We start from the raw sequence: 19,620 nt of genomic DNA on the forward strand, positions 1-19,620 counted from the left end.
TTAATATCATCATTATTATTCTCTAGTCAGTGATCTATTGGTTTCTAGTCGGGTCTGGAGAGAAAAAAAAGTACAAGACCAAGACCAGACCAGACCCAGAGGGGACAATGCTCAGTGGCAAGATGTCAGGTCAGTCAACTGGAATCCATTCGTTCACAGTCAAATTAAATGAATCCTTGCATCCTGCTGTAAGCACTAGCCTAACCACAGGAAATAGTTAGGAGACTAGCTAGTCATTTTCCCGTGGATTTGTCTCTGGTTCGCCCCTGTCTGACCGTTGGCCTACATGCGAACAGATAAATGCGGATGTTCCAGAAGCCAGAGTGCCAGACGGCTGGGTGGATATATTATTGAGGATCCACATGCCTGCACTGCACACTGCACTGTTGTCCAATCTGATTTGATATGATTTGGAATCAGATCATTAGAATAGATAGAAAAGGTCTGGTTACAGTACGGCAGATATGTTGCAGAAAATCGCCCCGAAATCCAATCATGAATGCAATCCTACTTATAATACGATAGGGGCTGCTCGCTCGCTTAGAACCCATATCCATCGTCAAATGTCCATCAATGGAAAGTAAAAGTAAAGGAAAAGTAAAACCCCCTCATCATCATCACTCTCTACTCAATCCAGTATCAAAGTAGTAGGTAGGAGATAATACATTCTGCAGAATAATCCTTCAAAACTAATTATTAGTCCATACACGCGGACACCCACCATTGGCTATTCTACCAGCCTAGAAGGCAACCCGGTCCTTGGGGACAAGCGGACGCCCGTCAGTATCCACTTGCATTCGTGGATTCGGAGACATTCATGCACGCCTGCGTAGGTGGAGTTTATCCGTTTCTTCAAGGTTCTTGAGCTGCTGCCTCGGGGTTTGCTATTGGTATCTGACTACTCCTTATGTGTTGACTCTTAACTGAATGTGCAAAAGTGCAAGTTGTTGTCCCGGGTTAACGGCACAGTCTGCGTGTTCTGGCTGACGAGCTGAGTCTGTGCGTGCGCTAAGCGAGCTGATTTTCATTTGGGTTTGCGTTTGGGTTTTGGGTTCACTCGAGGATGATCAGAGGGGAAGTTCTGCTTTAGTTGAAGTTGTTACTGTAGATTGTGGAGCGGAAGAGAAGAGGCTGCCTTGTTTAGAAAAATAGACGACGACCACTCATGCCATTCATTTGTCTACACGCGGCTGCAAACTTTTGGATGCAAACGGTTCTATTGATGACGGAAGCTAACTGGGAAGGTGGCGCCTCGGCAACCGTGAAAACACATACTGGAAGATCTCCCGACTCTTGTAAAGATTCTCCACCCGCAACCGCTCATTGTACAGATGCGCATTGTCGCTCGCCTGCCCACAGGGTAGATTGGCCGCCGGCGCTGAGAATTCCTTTTCCAAGAACCGGATCGTGGGGATCGAGCCGCCCTCGCGGATGAAGATCGGCTGAACAGTCGAACGGGTAGCGGCCGGCTCAGGGGCAGTGGCTGCGGGCTTCTCGTCCGAGGAGTCCCCGCTCGCGTCTGGGGAAACAATCACGCCCGATTTGCTGGTCAGCGTGGACGAGGTAGGCACCGTCCTGCTGAGGGCGGAGCGCTGGCGGGACTTGCTCTTGCCTGCCGACGAGGTCGTCGTGGACGTGATGATGCGGTCGATGTGCGACGCCAGGCTGTCCGAGGAGTCGGTGCGCGCGAGGCCCGGCGTGTCCTTGCCCTTGGAAACACGCTGCAGCGGCGGGTATTGATGTTTCTGGCTGGTCTGGTCCCGGCTCCACGCCGCGGTGATCGCTTCCGAGAGCGTCGCGAAGATCTCGTTGTCCGGATCGCCTAGCCAGGGATCGGACTTGCCCGTGATTTCGACAGTGAGGTCGTTCTGCGACTCCAGCTTGTCGAATTGCTCCTGCGCGTACATCGTGAGGTTGGCGGCTACCTCGTCTGCCTCTTGATTCGGGACGACGCGGATCGAAAGGCTGGCTTTGGCTTTGCGCGAGATGGTGGTCGTCGAGGCCTTGCTGCTTCCGGGCACCTCCACCGAATGGATGGTGAGAGATGGCTCCCGCCACCGGTGCATCAACGAGTTGATGAGCGCGTCGCGGTCGGTGATTTCCGGGTGTTGCGGTAGCAGGATCCGTGCCACGTCTGCGAATCGCTGCTTTTCGGCCTCCGTCAAGGGAAGGACCAGGTCATGGAAGCCTGGAATATTGACCCGCCCTTTAGGCCCCACCAAGCTGGCCAGCAGCATCGACAGATCCTTCAACGGCTCATCCAGCAATGCGCTGCCGTCAATACCGCTGTGCAGATCCGGATGGTCGCTAGTGACGATCAGATTGGCATGCACCACCCCCCGCAGGCCGTACGTCAAACAAGGGTTGTAGTCGTCTAGCCAGTAACTGTTGGCCAGTAGAATCCAATCAACTGCCCCAATTTCCGGCTTGTGTTGTCGGACGGTCTCGTGGAATCCTTGGGACCCGGACTCCTCCTCGCCCTCGATAAGGAAAGCAACGTCACAAGGAAGCGCCTTTTGCCGTGCAAGGTCCGCAGCCGCATACAATGCCGCCAGGATCGGCCCCTTGTTATCCGAAACACCACGGCCGTACAAAAAGCCATCGATGGATGCCAGCTGGTACGGATCCGTGTTCCACTTGGTTCGGTTGGCATCCGCACCCACAACATCGTAATGCCCGTAGAACAGGAGAGTCTTGTCGACTTTATCCGGGGAGTTGGCGCTGAACCGTGCGTACACAATCGGATTTGTGTCTTGTCCGGTAGGCAGGAGTTTCGTCTTCGCCCCCAGGTAGATGCAGTGTCGTCGGAGGAATGCCGCTCCCTGGTTGCACTCTCCGGCGAATTTCGGGCTGGCCGAAACTGTTTTGAAGGCGACGAATCTAGCAAGGCAGTTGACCATTTCGTCTGCACCTCGTATAAGCAAGCATCGTGACATAGTGAAATATTCTGAGCTTACCATTATTGATCGGTGCCTGCTCATCCTGCTTACTAGACACCTCCGTCAAATCCCAGATGCCCACAGTATTGTCATTGCCTCCACTGGCGTAGATAAGTCGGTCCTTGAACCGACCAGCTGCAGACGCCAGCATTGTTCCTCCGTGAGCAATCCAGCTGCCCACCTCTTCAAATCGAGAGTTAAATTTCTAGCCACCAGGTCAGACACAGCTCCAACCTCAGTAGAGACAAGATCATACCTTGATGACTCCATTTGAATCACCACAAACCACCAAGCCCTGAACAATATCGACTGCCCATAAGTCACCTGTATGTCCGGTGATGCGTTTCACCAGCTGCCGAGAGTCCAGATTCCAAATGTTTAGCGCGCCGCCAGAAAGACCACAGTAGAGAAACGATCCGTCGACGGCCAGCGCAAGAACCGGATCCCTGTTCTCGAGCGCTGCCATTTCGGACGGCGCCTCGTCCTGGTCCAATCGCCACAGCTTGACCACGCCGTCGCCGGCGCCCGTCACAAGCACCTCCTCCGTAGGCGATGATTCAAGCAACCCTCGGACAAGAAGCATAGTGTAGATGTATCCATGATGCGAGAAGAGTTTGTGGTGGTCGCGCTTGAAGGTCAGGACTTGACCTCCCTGGATGACTGCACGTACGCCATCAGCACCCGCGTCCGGCCGGGGTGCTCGTGACCCGTCGGGCCCCCGGGAATCGAAGAACCGGTGCGTGCGCTTCGACAGATGAGCGGCTGACTGATTCGTCGAGACTGCATCTGTTTTGGAAAGGTCGCACCACTGGAATTGTTAGTACCGAGCCTTCTGAAAATCGATATAAGCCTACCTGGATGCTAGTGTTTTGACCTCCGCAGTAGATCGTCTTCAGACTAGACGAGTACGCCACGGAGAAGATATCGCCCACGTCGTGGTGAGAGTGGATCGAATATAGTCGATCAAAGGTCCTCGTGGACCAGACCTAACAAAGTCAACAAGCTGGACTTTGAACGGACGCACAAGTAGTTACATTGATAACGGAATCTCCACCACTGGAGAAAAGAAGGTCGCCGTCCTCGGACAGATAAAGACCCAGGACACTTTCTTGATGAGCGTGGACAGAAAGCACGAGTTCATATGTCTCGAGAGACCATGCCTATGCCGGATTCAGTATATGCCTACCAAGATTCAGGAGTTGGAAGACTTACCACAATATCTCCTCCCTGTAATCCAGCAAAAACACACTCGTCGTCTATGGCCAGAGCCAGTACTGATCGACTTGCCTGTACTCGATGTCCGATACCACAGTCTGGTCGGGTGTTTAGATGATGAGGGCCATCGTTGAGGACCTGCTGAGCCAAAGGCCGATAGTCCGGCCCGGGAATAGTGCGATCATAATTTTCCACTGAGGGATCGGGTTTCCCCTGTACTGCGCTGTTCATCGCTAAGACACGACGAACCAGAGAGTCTCAGCCTGTTTTCTTTCTATGGATTGGATGCTGTGGCTTTGGCTGGGAGGTAATGGTCTGCTTCGGCCACGTGATGCTCTCTTGCAGTGAGTTGATGAGTCACCTCAAGAACTACACCATAGATACATATAAACGAGTTAACTGAATGATGAGAAAATACAATAGAAGAAAAGAACAAGAGGGTATCAAAGATATCGCTTCTTGAATCGAGCGCGCAGTCAACGAAACTCCGGGGGATCCTTTTGCTTCTTTTCTGCGGTGATGTCGTGATTGAAGAAGGTGTGGCGGTGCAAGTAGAAGCAATGAGAGTGTCAAAACGCGGCGAAACAGCCAGCCATATCCCCTGAACAATGGAAGCACTTCTTTCTGACATACCTCGAAGGCGCTCTCGGTTCTTCTGACAACATGACTGTCTGTATTAGATGGTCAGTCTTGGAAATACTACTTCTGTTGATTATCCAGCCTGCTGCTAGTACTGCAGATGCTCAATACGAGGCAGTACTGACCTAGGTTCCCATAGAAGACGGGTTATCAGAGCATTCGTCCTGCATTGAGACATATTCCATCAGGTTCTAATATGCAGACTTCTGGGGATGAATCAAACTATCAGTAGCACAGGGAAGATGAAGTAGGCAGATGCAGCATTTATACCCATGAGAATCCTGAGATCAAGGGAACACAAAGATATCGCAAGACAAGGGGAGAATGATGTATTGACAAGAGACGAGGAATGAGCAAAACAGTCACAGTCACATTGACTTATCTACCCCTAGCTGAGATATGAACAAGATACTGTAAGTACATGATTTCCCTGCCGGAGATACGGTGTAGCTCTCAATCATGATTACATTTGCTCAAGGCTTCTTGCATGCCACGGGACGATAGGTTTGACCATTTCTTTATTCCGAACTCAGCCATGACATTTCTTCTGCCACGTGCCCTGGAAGAGCATCCAACAGGATCCAGAGATGGAAGATAGGTTTTCTTTCTCTAGTTACTCTGTGCTTTTTCAATAGAAATGCAATGACTCGGAGGATATGGATGCTTTGACTAAAATTACACGTATCGTAAGGCTATACCAGAGATTACCTAATGCGGGCAGTGCACCAGCCACAGTGGCGGTGACATCTCTCCCCAATCAGAATCCACCGCATCACCGCTACTCTCTACCACTCAATACCTGAGGTATTGGCATGTGCCTCATTAACCACATCAAGGATCTTCTCAAACGACGATAAATCATAGATTGTAGCTCAGGTTTATCTGGATGACAGAAGTACCTCCTGATAGCCATAAACAGCACTGTCGTTTGTCTCGGAGGATATGCCGTTGTGCCCAACCAACTCTACTGGCCCGAGTACAGTAGTGCCGCCAACGATTATGGATGGTGATGCAGCCGAGCACCCTGATCGTGTTGTGCCAGCAAATCGGCGTCCCCACGAATCTTCTAAATCGGCGTGGCTTAATGGCTAGTCCTGCTGCCTTTGCGACCCAAATGGAGACCAGCAAGCACTAATCTTCTACATACAGGCTCACCTTTCCCAGACCTCAAAAGGTGATTTGACTCCAATGCCTTGAGAAATCCAGGCTGTACTGCTCCGCCAGCTATATCACACCCAACCAGGCCGAACACTCTCGCGGGATCACATCCTGTTCGCTGCTTTGCTCTTATTTTAGGCGCCGAATCTTGCTAAAAAGTTACAACTGTCCACCATCCCAGCCTCTCCATTTCTTTTCTTCATTCATACTTCCAACATTTGAGTTGCTCCTGGTCTTGGCCGCCCTGACTCAGTACAGTCATCGTATATTTGTTGGACAGGATCTTTCTCTACCAGGAGGTACCTTCTCAGCTGCTTTTGAGATTTCAATCTCAGCTGAAAATTTCTTTTTTTGAAACAGGCACCAGTTTGCTTTGTTCCTTTTTTGCCTCCCAGGTCTCTGACTGTGCTCGTTGATTATCTGGATATTTTCCAAGCAATCTTATCTTGTTCTTTGAGTTTTCCCTGGCGGAGAATAGGAATAAGGGGAAAAGCCCCCGGTTCCCCACCCGCGCCGACACATCCAGGCTCCATATCTATCTACTATACCTGTCTAAGGTGCTCTTCACCGCTTGATCTTGGAGCCACCGCCAACTGCGATCAAAATTATATGAATCATTCGTCTATGCTGATGGACCTTGATGGTTGACAGCTGTGGACTTATCCTCGACGACAAAGTTACTCGTGGCCATTGGTACTGTCCGATCTAGCACCATTTATCCGTCATTATGCCTCCATTAGGCGAGACGATTGCCGTGATTGACAAGTCCGGCAAGGTAGTGAGCACGGTAGGTACTTGGCACTTTTTCCCCGGCGTCTCCAACAGATATAATTTGATCTGACCACTGCTCAATAGAGTAAACACCTCTTCGGGGTCTTTACGCAGGCCAAAAATGCATATCGCGAACGCAAGGCTCAGATTCAGTCGGAGCGCAACGCCAAGATTGCCGAAAGGGAAGCTCTGAGGGCCTTGCAAAACTATCACATCGATGATGCGCCGTCAGTCGCTCCCTCTCGCAGAAGCAGGAGCACACATTCGCGGCACCATCGACACCGTCGCGCCCCTTCGCACTATGAACAGGACCTGCACTCGGTAGCCTCGCACACGGAGTCCTACTACGCCAGTCCATCGGACATGGTCCGACGTCATACGCATCATGATATTACTAGGGAACTTGAGCCGCGCCCCAAGCCGGGTCGTTCCAAATCAGAAGCTCATGTCGACATGGACTTGGCATACGGCGAGTTTCATCCATCAGCCCTGGCCAGGGCTCCTCCCTCACAGCATCAGCAACTTCAAAGGATCGAAGACCCTGAACTCAATGGTTTGGTCGATCGCGCCCAATGGCTTCTCGAGGAAGCCAACTGTGTGCACCACAGTGCAACTGCCACGATTGCTCACCTTCAGAAGAACCCGGATGCCATGGCCGCCGTCGCGCTGACCTTGGCTGAAATCAGCAACCTGGCCACGAAAATGGCACCCGCTGCACTGGCCAGCCTTAAGTCGGCCGCCCCCACCATTTTTGCCTTGCTAGCCAGTCCACAATTCTTGATCGCTGCCGGTGTCGGTCTCGGTGTCACGATCGTCATGTTCGGCGGATACAAGATCATCAAAAAGATCCAGTCTGCTGGCAACGAAGTTATCCGGGGACCGGTGGAAGACGACAGAGAGTCCGTCATCGTGGAAGACATGATTGAATTCGATATCGATTGTCTTAGCGGAGTCGAGATGTGGCGGCGTGGTGTCGCTGACGCGGAGGCAGGTAGCCTCGGCACATCTGTCGATGGTGAGTTCATCACTCCGACTGCGGCTGCTATGTCTGGTATCGACATCACCACTGCACGTATGATGCGAGATCCTCGATTCAAGTTCCACGACGACGAGTCCGTTGCTTCATCCCGCCGTTCCCGTCGCTCGCGGGCCCCGAGGGGCAGCTCTCGGTACCATCAATCTGAGTATGACGCCCGATCGGAGTCGTATGCGGGCTCGAAAGCACCATCCGTACCTCCATCGCGGACGCACACAAAGATCTTCTCCAAGGCTCCTTCCAAAGCTCCCTCACAGGCCCCGTCAAGGGTCCCGTCCAAGGCGGAATCCCGTCATTCCGACAAGGACCGAAAGCCCAAGGAAAAGAAAAAGCGGTCCAGTCGCCTGCGTCTGATGTTTACAGCCTGAGCACTTCATCTCGCATATGGCACTAGCCTTTGTATTTTGTGTACAGCATGATACGACCTACCAAGATGTGGATATTCATAGCGAGGCCGGTACCATCATTTACCTCCTTTTTTCATCTTTCCTTCTTCTTTGCACCTTTTCTTCCTTCTCTTCGAATCATCCCCGTCTTCCATTTGCGACCAGGACGATCCTGGCGAAGAGCGATGTATATAGTTTCTCTGCATATTTTCCGGCGTTGGGATGGGTGTCTCATCACTCCTTTGAATGGTTATTCAGCACGCGGTTTCCTTCCTGGCAGATCACTTCTCTTCACAGCGAAGATTGCACATACACAGGCATTCGAGATTAGTCCATGGGTTAGACTAGATCCGCCATCATCTGCATCGCACTCATCATGTTGTCATTTACGCAGCGCATGAATACAGATCAAACGAAGACATGAATAATGTGATTTGGATTTCCGCTTCTCTGTATCATTTACTGTCAGCAATGAACCAGACACGGGAAGTACGCTGCAAGGATGGTTATCTCATCCCGCCCGCAGCATACGCAAACAACTCCCAGTAGAATCCTTCGTCGGACCTTAAAGGCCCAATGAAGTGCCGAGTCATACAGCGGGAAGAGTCCGAGTCAGTATGTGGAAGATGAGCGAGAGTTTCCTCTCCTGCATACTGACTAAGCTGGACAATAATGGTTGATACGCAGACGGTGTTGGTTAGTTGTAGAAATCACAGAAGCAGCTGCTTAATGCTGGCAGGCAGCATCTCAGCACACATTCCCAGATTGAAAGATAGCATAATATATGATATACAGAGTTGCAAGAGATGACTCTCGGCGCAATCGGCACTGCACAAGCCATCCTTTGCCGTGCCCTAGAGATTTAGGATCATCATCCGCGAACAGCCCTAAACATTTTAGATACAGTATACTGAGACTCGGAGTCCTCCGAAACAGACCACGGAATCACAGACCAGACGCAAGGAAAACGTCTAGTAAATGCAAACCTGGCTTGTGCTGAGAGACAATTCCGCGGAAGACCACGGAGAAGATTCCGGGGGAGAAGAGAGCGTTGTTCGGCAGATGCGGGCACGATGCAGAGCCGGGCGACAGCCAAAAAGCGGTTCACCCGGCGCTGGTGCCGAGCGGGTTTGGGGGGATTTGCGCAAAGAGCCACATTTATCGCGATGGTTCTTGATTATTTGCTGAGCCGATTGGCATGGCATGACCCTTCGTGTAAGCAGATTGCATGTGTGACTTGATAGTCAATGATAATGGCGATGTGATGATTGGAAACGGCAATGCTCGCGTGGAAATCCCCCGAGCCTAGCCCCGCATACCTGGGACGTGGTTGACGTTTGATTTCAATATGGAGTAACAGCTGAGCGACGAGGATTGGAGGTAATATTAACGTTTTGTTTATTAGGAAATGACAAGCTCCTTTTGTGCTCGCCGGGCTGTGGGGAAGTCGAGGGCCCTTCGAGACTGAAATACTTGCCGTCTCTCCCCCGTCGAGAGTACATATATCCTTTTTGTTCATCCACGCTGGTGCTTTGTCGTTTTCCATAATATAGGGATTCGGTGGCGAAGCGTACTGTCGGCTTCCACTGTACTGTCTCTTCACCATGATTGTGCCACGGGCGAAGACACCTCTCGAGGTGGTTATTGTTGGGTAGGTTTTCTGATGCACTGCATTCTATACTCCAGCTGACTGATTCAGTGCCGGTATGCTACGTGATATGGATGTCCTACCATAGGCTAACTGGTATAGGCATTGGGGGTATGGCTGCTGCACTGGCATTAGGCCAACGAGGACATCATGTCATAGTTCTTGAATCAGCCCCAAAGGTATGCATCAAGGCCTCAAGCTTTGAGGAGTATGAGGCATGGAAGTCAGACTGATTCACTCTTATAGCTCATGGAAGTCGGAGCCGGTATCCAAGGCTCTCCGAACATGTTGACGCTGTTTGACAGTGCGTGGATTCATGAATCCCTGGACTTTTGAAAGTAGCTAATGATCCAGGATGGGGAGTCTCTCCGTTAATACACGCCAAGGACGTCGCTTTGGAATACATCCACGTCCGACGATGGCAGGACGGCAGTCTTCTGGGAACAATGCCTGTAAACAAGTCATATGGCCAACAAGTAGTTGTCCACCGCGCAGACCTTCACAATGCGCTGATCGAAAAGGCCATCGCGCTGGAGAACGTCCAAGTACGAGTCAACTCGACCGTCACTCGCGTCCAGTTCGACCCTCCAGCCGTGACTCTTGCCGACGGCACCGTGGTGCAAGCCGACGTAGTCCTTGCAGCAGATGGGATCAAATCCAGCATCCGGGACCAGCTGCTCGGCAAAGACGCCACCAAGGCCATCCCAACCGGAGACGCAGCGTACAGAATCATGCTTCCCCGAAGTGCAATGGAGAATGACCCCGAGCTGAAGCAGCTTATCGATGAGCCGCAAGCAACGCGCTGGATCGGACCCTACCGGCATATCATCGCCTATCCGGTCCGCAACCACCAGCTATACAACATCGTCCTGCTCCACCCGGACCGCACCGACGTCGAAGAGTCATGGACAACCAGGGGCTCGAAGCAGATGATGGTCGACGACTATCGCGGCTGGGACAGACGGGTAACGAAGCTCATCGACCTGGTCAAGGACAACGAAGTCCTCGAGTGGAAGCTCTGCCAGCACCCGCCTCTAAAGACGTGGATCAAGGGCCGCGTGGCCTTGCTCGGGGACGCCTGCCATCCAATGCTGTAAGCCATCGCAACCATCACGACGGTATCTCTCTAACGCTTGCAGTCCATACGTCGGCCAAGGTGCCGCCCAGGCAGTCGAAGACGCCGCCGCGCTGGGCGTCCTCCTATCCACCATTTCTTCTCGCCGCGAAATCCCCCTCGCCCTAGCGGTGTACGAAAGGTCGCGCAAACACCGTGCAGAGACAGTACAGCAGTCCGGAACCGTCAACCGCGCGACACTGCATCTCCCCGACGGACCGGAACAGCAAGCCCGCGACGACCAGTTTCGCGCGTCGATGAACGGGGCGTCGAATCCCGATAAATGGGCTGATCTGGAGACGCAGAAGTTCCTCTGGGGCTGGGATGCAGAGAAGGTGGCTCTGGAGACTTGGGAAGGTGAATCACCTTTCAACTAAGCTGGTTATGTGAGCGAGAGAGCTAACGATGATGGTTGTGTGTTTGGTAGAGTTTCGTGGGAACCGCTTGACAGCCACGCGACATCATTTGTGATTCTTTCCTAGGGGCCTTTTCATGAGCGCGTTAAGCAGGTTTGGTCATGCTTGTGTTTTTGCGGAATCATTTTTATAGTAGACTTGGTGTACATATACTTCTTTAGTTTGGGTCCTAGCTTCTTCTGCTGATGAGTGACAGTCTATGGATTCTACACAATTCATGGCATATTCTTTATGAACTGATATATGAATCTCTATCTGGTTACTTGAAAGGAGTTATATCTTCTCGAGTTTCTTCCTGAGGTAAGGACCACCACCGCGCCGCGAGAACCCCCATCGGATCTGGTTAGCCATCGAGATCTCCAGATTCAACTCTTCGGCCCAGGCCCACACCAACCCCGGGTTCTTCTGGAAGCCACGTCCAACCAGCACAAGGTCCAGCCCGTCCTTCTCTAACAAGGAATTAGCCATATGCGCGCTGTCAATCATGCCCACCGATGCCACTGCTAGTTTGTCCCCGACGGCGTTCTTGACGGCGATGGCAAAGGGTGCTTGGAAGCCTGGCTTCGCGTGGATATGCTGCTCCGAATGAGTGCCGCCGCTGCTCACGTCAAGGACGTCAATGTACCCGGTTTCTGCCAGTATCTTTGCAAATCGGACAGTGTCCACGCCCCGCCAGCTGGGCTTGTGCGGTTGCACCTCCTCGAGCCAATCGGTGGCGGAGACCCGCAGGAAGACAGGCATATCCTTGGGCACGTTTTCCCGGGTCAGTTTGGCGATCTCCAAACTGAGCCGGATGCGGTTCTCGAAACTGCCTCCGTACTCGTCTGTCCTCGTATTGACCGCAGGTGAGAGGAACGACATCAGAAGATAACCATGCGCATTGTGGATCTCGATGAAGTCCGCCCCGGCCTTGACAGCCCGTTTTACAGCGGCCACCCAGGCGGTCTTCAGATCCTCGATATCCTGCTTGGTCATCTCCTTCGGCACCGGGTTCTTGTCGGTGAAAGGCACATTCGTCGGGCCTTTGACGCGGTCTGGCCAGCCGCCCATCTTCTCGGAGGCGGTATCGTTGGCCGAGAGCCATGGCGCGACGGTGCTGGCCTTGCGACCTGCGTGTGCGATCTGCACGCCGATGAGCTGGTTCTGGCTGTGGACGAATTCGATCACGCGGCTCAATGGCTCAATCTGCGAGTCTTTCCATAGTCCCAGGTCCTGGGGTGTGATTCTACCTTCCGGCTCGACTGCTGTTGCCTCGACCATTAGGAATCCTGGTCCTCGTTGGGCAATCCCTCCAAGATGGGCCATATGCCAGGGAGTCATGTGTCCATCATCGGCTGAGTATTGGCATAGCGGCGATAGCTACCATATCACTCATGTAAGCGAGTTGTCCAATTGAAACGGCTCGCATAGACGGCTGGGAGGATTGCCTGGACTGGTACTCACACCAATGCGATTGTGAAAGGTCAGACCCCGCACCGAAAGGGGCTGAAAGAGCTTGGGAGGTACCGACCCATCAGACTGAGGATTTGCAGCTGTGCCTGCAGGCGGTTCTTGTGCCGGAGTAAAATATGAGATACCCGGGGCGCGCTTGTTCTCGATATCAGGCACTGCAGGTCGCGACATGGTGTCTATGGATGTTTTATACGTAATTGCAATATCAACACAGCTTGACCGAAAATGAAGAACGAGAAGGGATGCAAAGTTCAGGAAATACGAGATTAAAAGTCAGTGCAATTGAAAGTGATTAGAAATCGCCTTGCGCTACTGCGGACCGATGATGTAACACTGTTGCCGGTGTTCGTGCCGAGGCCTTGCAGTCGTAGTAAAAACGGGCTATATCTCTGAGGGGAAGCGACAAGACTTCGAGGAGCTTCCGTAAGATGATCAAAGAGTTGCATCTTTCTGACTGATACTTCTGCTTCAACTTCCCTCCTCCATTGGTCCACGCGGCGATGTCCCTACATAGTACCTGGATGGTTCGGCACTTGTTTCCTTCCATATGTTATCGAGACTAGAGCATCGGCGGCTATCCTTGGTCAGTAATGACTGGAGTAAGTCCAAATCGATTCTATAGTCGTCAACGTTCATTTTCCCAACATTCACCTCGCTGTGACAGGTCATTTTATGCAGACGCATCCCATCCTGTCACGGAGGACGGTGGTTTCTTATCGCTCACTTCGCTCAGGCTTAGACCACACGATCGTCTATTCTCGGCTGAGAGTTCAGCATCTCATGCCCATCAGCACACTCCATATGATTTTGAGATCTCTCTCATAAACGATCTTCTCGCGATACTCTTGCTCTTCCAAAGTCTTCGAAGATGGAGTTTCTACTGTTCTATCCGGCAATGATCGACGCCCCGCCCTTATCTTATCGGGCAGCGATTTCGGCGGTGCCAAGCGCCCTAGTCCCAAACAGGCAATGCCCCAGACCGCCAGGTACAGAGGGAGGTCTCCCGCCAAAACTTTTTTTCCAGGAACTGGAGGGAATGACTCAATCCACTGTTTAAATACTTCCCCCCCACAAGCTCCGTTCCCTCTCCAATTGTTCCTTCTCCCTACTCCTGATTCCCTCACCATCAATTGCTACCTCACACATATCAACCATGTCGAAAGGAAAGGTCTGCGTCGCCTTCAGCGGTGGTCTTGACACCAGTGTCATCTGTAATTGCCCCACACTTTCACCAGGAGTGTTTTGGGGCCCGTGCTGACCGCTGATTCAAGTGAAATGGCTCATTGACGAGGGCTACGAGGTTGTTGCTTTCAGTAAGCGGATTCGGACTTTGGACAACGTGGAGAGCATGACTGACTTTTTCAATAGCTGCCGATGTTGGCCAGGAAGGTAATTCATCAATGCGAGATTCGAATTGGTATGATCTTGAGGTTCTGACTCATCGCTCGTCTAGAGGACTTTGACGCTATCCGGGAGAAGGCCCTGAAGCTCGGGGCCGTCAAGTGCGAGATTGCCGACCTGCGCCGTATGTTTGGTCGAAAGTTTTGTCTGGGTGTTTACAATGGGATCTAATGCAATGTAGGGGAGTTCATTGAGGAGCTCTGCTTCCCCGCCATTGCCTGCAACGCTATCTACGAGAACGTCTACCTTCTGGGTATGTGATTGGTGCCAAAAGAAAACGGTCTTGATGCTAATTACCCTTGAAGGAACTTCTCTGGCCCGTCCCGTCATTGCTCGTGCTCAGATCGAGGTCGCCAAGGTTGGTTCCCCTGCTGATTACGATACTCGAATCGCACATTGACAAGGATCGTACAGAGGGAAGGATGCTTCGCCGTTTCCCACGGTTGTACCGGCAAGGGTAACGACCAGGTCCGTTTCGAGCTTGCCTTCTACGCCCTTCAGCCCGATATCAAGGTCATTGCCCCCTGGCGTGACCCTGCTTTCTACAACCGCTTCGCCGGTCGCAACGACCTGCTCTCCTACGCCGCCGAGAAGGGTATTCCCGTGACCTCCACCAAGTCCAAGCCCTGGTCTATGGACGAGAACCTGGCCCACTGCTCATACGAGGCCGGCATTCTCGAGGACCCCGACGTCACTCCCCCCTCCGACATGTGGAAGCTCACCCAGGACCCTCTCACCGCCCCAGACCAGCCCGAGGATTTCACCGTTCACTTCGAGAAGGGTATCCCCGTCAAGCTGGAATACACTGAGGGTGGCCAGAAGAAGGTCGCTACCGACGCTGTCGACCTTTTCCTGACCGCCAACGCTATTGCTCGCCGCAACGGTGTTGGCCGTATCGACATTGTTGAGAACCGTTTCATCGGTATCAAGTCTCGCGGTTGCTACGAGACCCCTGGTCTCACCTGCCTGCGCGCTGCTCACATGTGAGTTTCCTCGTTCTGTCTTTTCTGGCTGTCGCTAATCCGGCCACAGTGATCTGGAAGGTCTGGTTCTGGACCGTGAGGTCCGTGCTCTGCGGGACCAGTTCGTCACCTTCAACTACTCCAAGGTTTGTTTCTGCCAGGCCGAATTACTCTGTAGGATGGACTACTAACCCCGCCCCAGCTCCTCTACAACGGTCTCTACTTCTCCCCCGAGCGCGAGTTCCTCGAGGCTTCCATCACCGCTTCCCAGAAGACCGTCAACGGACAGGTCCGTTGCCGCGCCTACAAGGGCAGCGTCTCCATTCTCGGCCGTTCCTCCGAGACCGAGAAGCTGTACGACATGTCCGAGTCCAGCATGGACGAGATCGGTGACTTTGCTCCCACCGAGACCACTGGCTTCATCGGCGTGTCCGCTATCCGTCTGAAGAAGTACGGCCAGATGAAGCAGGCCAACGGCGAGAAGATGTAAAGCGTGTGTTTGAGCATAATTTAGGATGGGCTGCTTGCGGCCTTGGGTCTTTTTTTCGGGTATCTTGTTTTATATTATACATCTATTTAGCACTTGACGTGTAACGGAATACAAAAGAATGAACGATCATCCTGAACCATCAACGGGCATGCCGTGTATCATAATCCGTCGTAACTGATGATAGGGTCGTTCCATACCGCACAAACTCCTTTCGAATTTGGTGGCAACAGTGATCCCGGGTCATTTAGCTTCCCCAGATTCTGTAGCCAGTTGAGAGCAACCTTTAGCATGACACCGTCCCAATTATCCACGGCTATATCACGAATGGCCTGTACATGTGTCTCTCCAGCACACAGAACAAGCTCGGTGTCAGCAGCCGGACTCGACGAACCAAGCAACTCCCCAAACTCCCGGATATCATCCACATAAACCTCGTCCGTACCCGCCAGGAGCAAAACCTTCTTAGCAGGAACCGACCCCCAAAACTCCTTCGTCCCAGCCAGCGGCGTCGCCCAAACCTCCTCCTTCACAGGCTGCCAATGCGAATTAAACACCTCCATCGACGCCTTACTAACAATATCCTTCGAAGCGTTATACGTATAGCTCGCAGCGGAGCACGTATTCGCACAACGAGGACTAATACACAGCGCCGCGCGGAGCTGCCGCTGCTCCTGCTGAACCCCATCAAAAACAGGCCGAACAAGCGGATGCGGATCCCGCAGATGCGCCACAACCGCCAGCGCAAGATTCCCACCCGCCGAGTCGCCCGCTATCGCGATCTCCGCGGCATCATGGTCCTGCAGCAGGTACCGCAGCGCGGCGGCCGCCTGCGCGAGTTGGCCCGGGTACTTGAGTTCCGGCGCGAGTGTGTACTCGAGCAGGACGCATTTCGCGGTTAGTCTTTGTGCGGCTGCGCGCGCGAATTTGAAGTGGCCGGTGGATAGGGGGGTGATGTACCCGCCGCCGTGGAAATAAAGTAGCACGTTCCCGCGCGCGGCGGGATCACAGTCGATGAAGTGCAGGGTCGCGCGGGGGAAGGCGCTGCCTGCGTCTAGGTCGACGGTCTCATGGCGGAGGTGGTGGGCTTTACAGAGTGAGGCGATGGTGCTTCCTGATGGGCGTTGGAGAGCGCGTGCTTGAGGGAGCGGGAGCGAGTCGGCTACGCGGGCGGTGTTTCTCATCCAGATTGTTCTGAATGAGGCGGAGTCTTTGTTGAAGAGGAGGTCCCGCGTGATGCTGAAGATGAGACGGGGGAGGGAGACGAGTACCCTTGTGAGTAGTTGGAGTCTTTGGAGCAGGGTGAGCCGCGGCGGGAGATGGCTTTTTGCTCCGAGGGCCGTCATGTGTGTAACGGCGTTGGCGATGTGTTACTCAGCGACTCTTGATAGTTCTCTATTATGAATATATCAACTAGCAGTAGGAGAGACCCATCTCTGCCGTTTTGAGAAGATGGATGGTGATGTTAATGGACTTGGGAGTTTGGACTTTTTCAGATAGAGAATCACGTGCCTATATCAACATCGTGCGAACGAATCAGGCTGGTTTTATGCTTCTTCATAACTCATTATCATGAGGCAATGACAATACGACAAGCTGGATCGCCAAGGTGTCAGCTCGCAAACGATATGATCTAGTGAAATACGCTACTCCGATTGAAAGGCTGCCTAAAATGATGACAGTCATTAGTCGCATTCAGTGTCCATTAAGAAGCCAGGTTGGCCCACCGCAATGACGATAACCGAGTCAGGTAGATCTTTGCACCCACCACTCCGTCATTACAACATCGCAAAAGAGTCAGACTCAAACTCAAGTCAATAGGCTGCTCGATGTCTGTATCTAAAAACCAGGGATGAAAAACTGTTTATCGGACCCACTGTCAACAATCTGCTATTTCACAACTTCTGAAGCTTCTAGTTGAGAGCTACTCATTCGCAGTCTTGCGGATAGCGACCAAGAGTCTTAGTCTTTCCTTTAGCTGAGATTTTGGCATCTCCAACACAAGGACACAAGCTTTCTGGGCGGCGAGCTTCTCATGGCAGAGTGCTACGACCTCTTAAGACATCCTGAATCATCCCTTGACCGAGGCAGGTAACAGGATACTCCTACTTGATATCCGATACTCGCAAAACAGCCTAGTCTGGTATTTCTTCATTTGCGTGCAATTGAGTTCAACTCCCTGGCCAGGTTTCGTAAGGTCTCTCCATCGCCTATTCAAGATGACGATCAAGATCCCATGGTCGGCAGTTTACCTTGCCATTGCAGCCTCCGTCTACATGAGACCTCAATATACAATCCTTGACTCACCAACGGCGACATTCGTCGTGCTGTCTCTGGCTGTTACTTCGTTCAGGATCATCTATGCCCTCGTCCTGTACCCTAAATCCTTCACTCCTATAAAAGACATTCCCACACCTCCGGTAAGAATCTTTATTGCGCGGACCGAGCAGGTTCTAAACCTATATAACAGAACTGGTCATGGCTCACTGGAAATACGAGCACGTATCTCCTCGAAGCGCCTTTCGAAGAGATGATCGAATGGGCTTACAAAGTGCCCAACAACGGCTTAATTCGTTACTATATGGTTGGCAATCTCGAACGTGTATTGCTAACGAACCCTAAAGCCCTGAGTGAGCTCCTTGTCACGAAGGTATACGAGTTTCCCAAGCCCCAGATGGTAAGGCAAAGCCTTGCACGCGTTACAGGAAAGCATGGTGTGCTTCTTGTCGAAGGGGACGAGCATAAGGTGAGCGGTCTTTGCTTGATCTGAACGTGGATCCCGACTCACGGAGCTGGGTCATGCAGAAGCAACGAAAGAATCTTATGCCGGCTTTCTCATACCGCCACATTAAGAACCTCTACCCGACTTTCTGGTCCAAGAGCATTGAGATGGTCAAGCTGATCGAAAAGGACCTCCATAACCGAGCAGACGCCGAAGACAATATTGTTCGGGTGAGCGAATGGGCCAGCAGAGCAACGCTGGACATCATCGGTGTTGCAGGAATGGACCATGACTTTGGTTCTCTCCACGATTCTAACAACGAGCTGACCAAGCACTACCGGCGGCTCCTCGCAGTGCCGCCGCTGGCAATGCGTATCATTTTTGTCGTTGGCGTCCTATTCGGGAGCGTCGGAGTCGTGCAAAGCCTCCCACTGAAGCGAAACCGCGAGATTCGTGAAAGCTCTCTCTACATCCGCGACGTGGCGCGCCAAATGATCCGCAAAAAGGAGGCAAAGATGAAGACCCAAGCATCCGCCGAAACCGGAACCGACATCATCTCCGTCGCCCTGCAAAGCGGCGCCTTCACCGAAGAGGAGCTCGTAGATCAAATGATGACCTTCCTCGCGGCCGGCCACGAAACCACCTCCACAGCGCTCCAGTGGTCAGTCTACGCCCTGTGCAAGCATCCGGACGTGCAGACGCGCCTGCGCGAGGAAATCCGCGCCCACCTTCCCCCTATCTCGCCTGAGAACCCCGAGCCCCTCTCCGCAGCCACGCTCGACTCCCTCCCTTACCTCAACGCCTTCTGCAACGAGGTCTTCCGCTTTCACCCTTCTGTCCCGGGTACCGTGCGCGACGCAGCCAAAGACACCACACTCCTCGGGTACCCTATTCCCAAGGGCACGAGGATACTCGTTTCCCCGGAAGTCATCAACCACAGTAAGGAATTGTGGGGTCCTGACGCAGACCAATTCAACGTTGAGCGGTGGTTGGGTCCGGGCCGTGCGAATACCGGCGGTGCCAGTAGCAATTACTCGTTTTTGACCTTTTTGCATGGCCCACGGAGTTGTATTGGACAGGGCTTTGCGAAGGCTGAGCTGGCCTGTCTTGTTGCGGCTATTGTAGGACGGTTCCAGATGGAGTTGAAGGACCCGGATGCGAAGCTTGAAACGAGACGGTCGGCCACGGTTGCTCCAAAGGATGGAGTGCTGGCTAGATTTACCCCGTTGGAGGGGTGGTAAGGGCACATACTGTGTTGAATACATGTCTCGTGG

At 52.6% G+C, this 19,620-nt stretch overlaps 7 protein-coding genes across 7 annotated transcripts; 4 read left to right on the forward strand and 3 right to left on the reverse strand.

Annotated features, from left to right (window-relative positions):
- Positions 1-1,232: 1,232 nt before the first annotated feature.
- Positions 1,233-4,385, reverse strand: ALT_4440 (glutamine amidotransferase subunit DUG2; the record flags this gene model as incomplete). The annotated part of the gene is made up of 6 exons (XM_033559881.1): positions 1,233-2,905; positions 2,958-3,144; positions 3,196-3,747; positions 3,794-3,925; positions 3,974-4,099; positions 4,152-4,385. 6 exons carry the CDS (start codon positions 4,383-4,385, stop codon positions 1,233-1,235), a joined length of 2,904 nt encoding a protein of 967 aa, XP_033415772.1.
- Positions 4,386-6,678: 2,293 nt separating this feature from the next.
- On the forward strand, positions 6,679-8,126 carry ALT_4441 (uncharacterized protein; the record flags this gene model as incomplete). Its single annotated transcript, XM_033559880.2, has 2 exons — positions 6,679-6,738; positions 6,807-8,126. The coding sequence occupies 2 exons, from the start codon at positions 6,679-6,681 to the stop codon at positions 8,124-8,126; spliced, it is 1,380 nt and encodes a 459-aa protein (XP_033415771.2).
- Positions 8,127-9,748: 1,622 nt separating this feature from the next.
- On the forward strand, positions 9,749-11,283 carry ALT_4442 (putative salicylate hydroxylase; the record flags this gene model as incomplete). The annotated part of the gene is made up of 6 exons (XM_033559879.2): positions 9,749-9,795; positions 9,844-9,848; positions 9,895-9,971; positions 10,039-10,096; positions 10,147-10,885; positions 10,932-11,283. 6 exons carry the CDS (start codon positions 9,749-9,751, stop codon positions 11,281-11,283), a joined length of 1,278 nt encoding a protein of 425 aa, XP_033415770.2.
- A 312-nt stretch (positions 11,284-11,595) lies between these two features.
- ALT_4443 (NADH:flavin oxidoreductase/NADH oxidase) lies at positions 11,596-12,945 on the reverse strand (the record flags this gene model as incomplete). The annotated part of the gene is made up of 2 exons (XM_033559878.1): positions 11,596-12,681; positions 12,766-12,945. 2 exons carry the CDS (start codon positions 12,943-12,945, stop codon positions 11,596-11,598), a joined length of 1,266 nt encoding a protein of 421 aa, XP_033415769.1.
- Positions 12,946-13,927: 982 nt separating this feature from the next.
- ALT_4444 (argininosuccinate synthase) lies at positions 13,928-15,627 on the forward strand (the record flags this gene model as incomplete). Its single annotated transcript, XM_033559877.2, has 9 exons — positions 13,928-13,985; positions 14,046-14,087; positions 14,143-14,163; positions 14,228-14,299; positions 14,357-14,428; positions 14,481-14,533; positions 14,590-15,158; positions 15,208-15,283; positions 15,340-15,627. The coding sequence occupies 9 exons, from the start codon at positions 13,928-13,930 to the stop codon at positions 15,625-15,627; spliced, it is 1,251 nt and encodes a 416-aa protein (XP_033415768.1).
- A 158-nt stretch (positions 15,628-15,785) lies between these two features.
- ALT_4445 (putative lipase/esterase) lies at positions 15,786-16,970 on the reverse strand (the record flags this gene model as incomplete). The annotated part of the gene is made up of 1 exon (XM_033559876.2): positions 15,786-16,970. The coding sequence occupies one exon, from the start codon at positions 16,968-16,970 to the stop codon at positions 15,786-15,788; it is 1,185 nt and encodes a 394-aa protein (XP_033415767.2).
- Positions 16,971-17,843: 873 nt separating this feature from the next.
- On the forward strand, positions 17,844-19,587 carry ALT_4446 (cytochrome P450; the record flags this gene model as incomplete). Its single annotated transcript, XM_033559875.2, has 3 exons — positions 17,844-18,044; positions 18,095-18,370; positions 18,430-19,587. 3 exons carry the CDS (start codon positions 17,844-17,846, stop codon positions 19,585-19,587), a joined length of 1,635 nt encoding a protein of 544 aa, XP_033415766.2.
- Positions 19,588-19,620: the final 33 nt, after the last annotated feature.

The sequence above is a fragment of the Aspergillus lentulus genome (assembly GCF_001445615.1).
Source record: "Aspergillus lentulus DNA, contig: Alt08, strain: IFM 54703, whole genome shotgun sequence".
Taxonomy (NCBI): Eukaryota; Fungi; Ascomycota; class Eurotiomycetes; order Eurotiales; family Aspergillaceae; genus Aspergillus; species Aspergillus lentulus.